At 40.7% G+C, this 7,555-nt stretch overlaps 1 protein-coding gene across 1 annotated transcript; it reads left to right on the top strand.

The window, feature by feature from the left end:
• The first annotated feature begins 828 nt into the window (after positions 1-828).
• Positions 829-6,348, top strand: WNT8A (Wnt family member 8A). Its single transcript, XM_054978093.1, has 6 exons — positions 829-899; positions 995-1,028; positions 1,220-1,358; positions 2,598-2,723; positions 3,389-3,531; positions 5,788-6,348. Exons 1-6 carry the CDS (start codon positions 829-831, stop codon positions 6,346-6,348), a joined length of 1,074 nt encoding a protein of 357 aa, XP_054834068.1.
• Positions 6,349-7,555: the final 1,207 nt, after the last annotated feature.

The following is a 7,555-nucleotide window of genomic DNA, read 5'->3' on the forward strand; positions in this document are numbered from 1 at the left end:
CTCCTTGCAACCCACTTAAGTTAATATTAGTGAACAGATGTGCTGAGAAGGCCGGGAATTGCCAGCTTTTCTAATCAAGTCCCTAGCCCTGTATCTGATGCATGACAAGAAGGAATCCATCGGGCAGAGCTCGGGCTGCCAAAGAGCATGCCCAAAGACGGAGCTTCTATTGTTAAGTTTGGGGGTGCTGCTTCTTGTTTAATTTAGCCAAGAGATTTTTTTTTTTTTTTACAATTCAGGTTCATTGTAACAAGACTGTAAGCTTTAATCTTCAAAACACTCGCTCTGGAGTATTTTAGTAATGGGTATTGGGACTTCGTTGGAATTAAGAACCTTGTGGCTTTTTCCAGAGACCCCATGGTAAAAATGACTGATAGGAGTGATAGGAGAGGTGAAATAGAGAGGGGGAGACCCTGATAAAAGACTTTTTTTTCTCAGGAGAAAGCAAGAGCATCTTAGCTCTCTGAATAGAATTCAAAGTTGTCTATTGTTAGGCAAGTTTGCTCTTCATCAGGCTCATTAAAGAGATTCAGATGGCAAGCCGGTTCCCGGCCTTTTGAAGTGCAGCATCAGGCGTTTCCTTTTGCTATCTTGTCAGCCATTGGATCAGAAGCTCCTTTATCACACAGAGTCATTGGGCAGCAAATGAATAAGGTTTTTTGCTGTTCAGGAGTTCACCTTATAAATAACTGCGATCTTGGCTCCTGCAACTTTTCTTGTACCAAGCACCTCTCTTTTGGCATAGATAGGAAAGGAGCTGAGTTATCTTCATTCAGAAAAGCCTGTTGGTGTATCTTTTAAGCTAGGTAGCAGAATACAGTTTTCACCATGAAGAGAGGGACCTTTGTCATCCTTACCACTGTGGGGATATGTAGTGCTATTTTCAGCACATCTGCTTGGTAAGACTTCAAGACTCATTACCACCAGGGTATTTAAATGGTACTTTTCAACTGCTCTTCAGTTAGGTATTTTCTTTCTTTCTTTTCCTTTTTAGGTCAGTGAATAACTTTTTGATGACAGGACCCAAGGTAATTCCACCCCCACCCCTGCATATTGTGCATTTAAATAGATGGCTTTAATGAGTAACCATCTCCAGTGATATGTTTATGGGACTGAGAGTGACTACCTCTGCAGCATGCAGGGAGACAGAATTTAAATCATGTCTCAAAGGTGTTTTGGAGGCTTGAGAGTAAAGGGATACTTGTTTTATCTATTAAAGGCATATTTGACATATTCTACCAGTGTATCAATTGGTGCCCACAGTGGGATTGAAGAGTGTAAGCACCAGTTTACCTGGGAGCGCTGGAATTGCCCAGAGAGTGCACTTCAACTCTCTACTCACAACAGACTTCGAAGTGGTAAGTGGATTTAAACATACACTTTCCTATTGGCAGATGTGTTGGGGTAAAATTGTGAAGAAATGTGCAAGTGCTACATCCAAGGCTTCACTTGTGCCAGGTGTCATCAGTGCTCTGCCAGGACATCTGTTTCCTATGCCATGGCTAAATCCTAGAATATGTACAGAAGGAAGAGATGAAAATATCAAGTAACCTGTTCAGAATGCTTTCCCCCCACTAGTCTTAAAAAAATTATATGCCGTCTTTCTATTTTAAAAATCTGCACAAGTCGTCTTACAAAGAGCCATGTGGGATTAGAGGAAAACTTTCAGAACAAAGGATGATGTTTCCAGATATACTTGAACCTAGGCATCTCTTTTCTTTGTAAATGTGCACTTGTTCTTCAGTAGATTTTGGAAACCAGTATTCCCTACACTTTCTGAAGCATTGATTTCCTGAAATATTAATGTCAGTGTACCCTACCACCCAAAATGTGGTCAACATTATACAGTCTGGCACTAAAGCAAGACCGTAATATTATAGATTTACCAACCAAATAGCTTAAGCAGGAGGCTGTGATTATGAACTTTTCTCCATTCAGTTTTGTGTCCGTGCATGCACACATGAATAATAATTTCTTAACGTATATATTCTGTGACAGTTTTCATACTGATATGTATGCCACATATTGTGCAGGAACTAAAAACCAATCTACTACATAGTGATACGAATCAATACGCAAGTTTTAATGGATTTGTAAAAGAGGTTTAGAGCTGAGGAAAAGATCAGAAAAGGACAACCATTATGATCAATGGTTTGTAAAAAACCCAGCAGAGAGTTCAGTCCTTTAGTTTAGAAGACAGGTGAGGTTTATAAAACTACACATGATCTGGGGGAAGTGGATACACTGAACTGTTTTTCTGTGACTCTGTGAGTGGTAACATACATGTCACCTAATTTGCAGGATGTCAAAACGGATCTAAACACAACGCAGACACATTATTGTGTTTGACTCTATATCTTATCATACAAGCCTGGAAAAGAGAAAATGAAACCTTGGGCTTTCATTTCTTCACTTGTTTTTCACTTTTATCCCTTGGTTTTACATCCTAACATCTTGTAGCCCTTGATCTTGTGAACAATCCATTTTAGCAAGGCCATCTTCTCAGTCATTATGGAACATAAACAGGTGAGCTGTGAGAGAAATAAATGTGATGAAGAGCTTCAGGCTTCTGATGCTTCTCTCTTCTCTGACTACAGCTACCAAGGAGACTTCTTTTGTTCATGCCATCAGCTCAGCTGGGGTAATGTACACCCTCACCAGGAACTGCAGCATGGGGGACTTCGAGAACTGTGGTTGTGATGATTCGAGAAATGGGCGTGTGGGTGAGTTTGGGCTTTCTCAGGATAATGCTCTGCTGGAGTGAGTGACTTACTCGGTAACTTCTGTGGCATAAGTGGAGGTTTGAATGGCTGTTTCTGTAGCCTGACTTTCTAATCACCATACCACAGTGACTCTCAATAAACAAATACTGTATATAAATAAATAAATAAATATGGTATCATCAATGCTTTAAAAGGCATAAAAAGACAATTCCCTGCCCTAAGAACCTCATAGTTTAAAGTTTGACTTCAGGCAGACAACAAAGGGCAGTAAGGGAGGTGAAAGTGGGAATAAACTGGGAAAGACTGTTTTCAGCTACACCTGCTAATTTCAGTACAGGAACAGGACTCAGGAGTTATGTCAAAAGGCTGCATACTTTATAGCAGAAAACACGGAAAGTTTGATTCTGCTGCTCTCTTCTTGTTGTCAGTCTGGCTTTCCAGAACCACAAGGCACAATTTGACCTAGAGAACTGCATATGCTCTTAACAATAATAGAAATTCACTTTAATTCTTCTCCAATCCCTCACAAGCACACACTGCCTCCTCTATCAGTCCAGGTTCACTTTCCTTAGGGACATGTGGCTGCACCCAAATCCAACTCCAGGCTAGCAGTGACAATTCTGCTCAGAGCTATTTGCAAATCCTGTAATTTTTTTCCCTCCCAGGTGGAAGAGGCTGGGTTTGGGGAGGCTGCAGTGATAATGTAGATTTTGGCGAGAGAATTTCTAAACTCTTTGTGGATGCTTTGGAGACCGGTCATGATGCCAGAGCATTAATGAATTTGCACAACAATGAGGCTGGAAGGCAGGTAAGTAAAACTTGTTCTTCGGGTCAAATATACTTCCTTAGAAGGTGATGCAGCCTTAAAGGGCAATTCTGTAGGGCTCTCGAAAAGAGTTATTTCATTGACTGCGTGGGCTGACTGCTCAGCTCAGGTTGCTCAGCTTGAAGGATGGTTAGGGATAGGGATTAGAAAAAAAACAGAGTTTCTTTCTAACTCTAGATCAACTCTAGACTTATCAATTTGCCCTTTACTTTTAGAAGTAAACCTGATGCTAAGGTTGGCATTTTAAGGGGCTGTGACTTCTAAATTGCTTTCTTACACATTTACCACTTTTAATTATTAAACAAAAATGTACTTCCTACCTTGTCAAACAACAAACAAATACAATTATATATTACAAAGACATCAACTTTTTTAGCAACATGGGCACCAGATAATTTCACCTCTGGCCAAAATCATTGGCTATTATCTATTAAAATCTAGCGGTAGATGAACCTGGTTTACTAGCCCTGGCCCTGTGAAGGTTTTAGAGGTCATTCATTCATAGGCTGTTTTAGAGGTCATTCATTCATTCATAGGGTCGCTATAAGTGAGTGCCCTTGGACAAGTCCCATCATATCCTCTTGGCAGTTTAAAAACAAGAATCTTGTGAAAATCTTTAAGAATAGGATTTGTTCTTAGTAATGCTATGAAAATATGAAGACAATAGGAAAAGAGGAAGACCCAATATGAAATGGATTGAGTCAAAAAGGAAGTGATGGACTTCAGTTGATAGAAGGTTTTAAAGGTCATTGATTCATAAGTTGGAAGCAACTTGATGGCGCATAACACTCAATATACACAGGACCAGGCCATATATTTCTATTTGGAAAGCTTTCCACATACCTGGAAATAGAGAGACTGAAAAGTATTTACCAAATGGTCACTTCTTCTCTAACACCATCCCTAAGGACCAGACTGGGGTAAACACAAGTATGGCTGCTGTCCTGACAATCTTATCTATAACTCTTCTCCCACGTTCTTATCCTTGGGACATTTTAATTTATTATTCATTGTTTCTTTAGCCTATTAGGATGGGGTGTCTTTTAACACTGATCCCATTCACCCTCCAAGCAATGTCCTCATTTTCCAGGTAGTGGTGGCCAAGGAAATCGAATTCACTCTTTGGGCAGAGCAGAGACTTTAGCCCAGGTCTGTCATCCGTCATACTCAGTTCATTTCAATACTGTGATTTGTATTTACATTCTGGTAAAAAAATTTATTTGATTTATGATTCTTGGAAATTCAATTGATATTAAGACATTGGCTGAATCCACACTTATCGGCATAGCGTGAAACAGTCAGAATGATAGCGCCTTCCTGGCATGATTTCTGATGTAATTACGGCACTCGTGGCGTGATGATGTCAGAAATCGCGCCAGGAAGGCACTATTATTCCGACTGTTTCGCACTATGCCAGTAAGTGTGGATTCAGCCATCGAGAGGTTCTTGGTGTTATTTTAGGCTTTTAGACACAAATAATGGATAGGGAAAGGTGAGAAATAAGTGTCTATTTGGCTAAGCATCCATTGCAGCTACTTTCACCTTCATCATCAGTTGAAGGGATATTGTCTATAAGGTATGCAGGTGTCTCATTCATAATTCTTGCTTATGCCAACATGAGCTGACTAGAATGTGGCTCTTAAACCACAGTGACCCCAGGTTCAAATTGCTTCTCAATCAGCAATATCACTGGGTGACCTTTCTTCCTATCTATTCTATGTAGGGTTTCCAGCCTCCAGGTGGTGGCTGGAAATCTCCCAGAATCACAACTGATCTCCAGGTAACAGAGATCAGTTCCTCTGGAGAAAATGGCTGCTTTGGAGGGTGGACTCTATGGCATTATACCATTCTGAGGCCCCTCCCCTCCTCAAACCCTCCCCTCTCCAGGCTCCACCCCCCCAAATCTCCAGGAATTTCCCAATCTGGACCTGGCAACCCTAATTCTATGTTGTGAGAACTAATTGGTTAATTTTGAGAATTAAATGGTGTATAATATATGTACATGTACTTAATATTGCTGTTTTGTTCATTGTGGTTTGAACAGTAACATGGACCCAACACAGTGAGAAGCTTCATGTTGATCTTGCTATTTCAACTCATACATTGCTAGATTATAGCTATTTTTAAATTTCAGTAAGTGATTAGATTTTTAAGTTAACTAGTCTACTATGCAGGTTAACTGAAACAAACTTGTTTGGTAGTATGATGCTCTAATTGCTCTTCTATATCTCTCCAAAGGCTGTGAAAGCAACAATGAAAAAAACTTGCAAGTGTCATGGGGTATCTGGGAGTTGCAGCATCCAAACTTGCTGGCTCCAGCTTGCAGGCTTTCGAGAAATTGGAAGTCACCTGAAGATGAAATATCACAAGGCTCAGAAGATGGAGGTAGACAAGAGGCGGATAAGAGCTGGAAACAGTGCAGAAAGTCGCGGGATCACTGCAGGGGCCTTCAGTGCTCTATTAGCCAATGAACTTGTTTTCCTAGAGGATTCTCCTGACTACTGCATCAGAAACATCAGCTTGGGCCTCCATGGCACAGAGGGACGAGAGTGCCTGCAGAGTGGTAAAAACTTGTCCCAGTGGGAGAAGAGGAGTTGCAGAAGACTTTGCGTGGAGTGTGGCCTTAAGATGGAGGAGAAAAGGATAGAACTTGTCACCAGCTGCAACTGCAAATTCCACTGGTGTTGCACAGTGAAATGTGAACAATGCAGACAAGTGGTCACCAAGCATTATTGCTCCAGAAGAGAAAGCCCCTCTTCCAATAACACCCGGAGACGGAACAGGGGGCATCAAAGATAAACCAAGAACTTCTTGACCACTACCTGTAACTGTCTTCCAATAGACTAATCCGGATACTTGACCTTTCAGGTTCTTGAGTTTGTTAACTGATGATCAAATTTCAAGGTATAGAAGCATTTTTTCTTGGAATATCCCAAAAAGTTTTCTTTACGTAGATCAGATGTATCCAGATCTTTTTCTTTGTTTGTTCTGGACACATGTTCCATTTCTCCATCATTCTGATACAAATTGGTACTCATTTGGAATATGTTTTTACTACGCTAAAGTTGTATACTTCATACCTCCTTTATATCCAGTCCTATGTGATGTAGGGCATGTAGCTACAATCTGCAATGTGTAGAGGGTTTTACTCTTCTCTGCTGCTTTAAAGGGATTGACTGTTAAGGTCAGGTGGCCATCTGATTAATATAGTGCGCTCTTTAAGCTTAGATTGTAAACCTTGGTGGCTTTACAGTTTACTTCTAAAGCTTTGTAAGTTACCTGTAAGCATTTTTTCCCGTTTTGAAGACACTTTGCAAACATCAACAGGTCAGATTACAGTATCATGTAAAAGGCCAGTTTCCTCCATCACACTGGGCCGTTTTGCCAAGTCAGTGTGCCCTCATGTAAGCAGTGGTAGTCACTCATTAGCCATGATGGTGCCCTCAGGCTTATGGAGAATCATTCATGTAGCCTGTATTTTTAATGGATATGGTTACAGCTATTTCCATGATTATTGCAAATGGAAAAAATGCACCTGCCATCATTGCAATGTCTGCCAGCTATTTCATATAGTCTGTTTCACACTAATATTTTCTCACATGTTTGTGGCATCACAGTAGCTTGTGTGCAGAGTAAGCCAAACGTGAACTGACAAACACTGACTTTGCAGCTACTGATGGATCACTATGCTTTCCTGGGGCCCAAAATAATGGCCACTGTATTTCAAAAAGCTAGAGTTCCCCCCCCCCCAGTTTATCAAAAATGGAATGATTGCAGAGTTCATCTCCCATTTGGAAATCCAGTTCCATGAAGCTCTCAACAACCATGGCAGGAAGGATTGACACAATGGAGGGGGAAATGGTTGTCTGAATCATCACAAAAGTTGCTTTTATTCTAGAATGCATCCCATGAATTCTGAGTTCTAGGATTTCTGTGACTTACAGTTCTCCTTTTATATGAAATGTAAGAAGAGGAGACTAGAGACTTTGACAGTGCTGCCCACGCA

This window comes from Eublepharis macularius, chromosome 4, assembly GCF_028583425.1.
Source record: "Eublepharis macularius isolate TG4126 chromosome 4, MPM_Emac_v1.0, whole genome shotgun sequence".
In the NCBI taxonomy this organism is placed as follows: domain Eukaryota; kingdom Metazoa; phylum Chordata; class Lepidosauria; order Squamata; family Eublepharidae; genus Eublepharis; species Eublepharis macularius.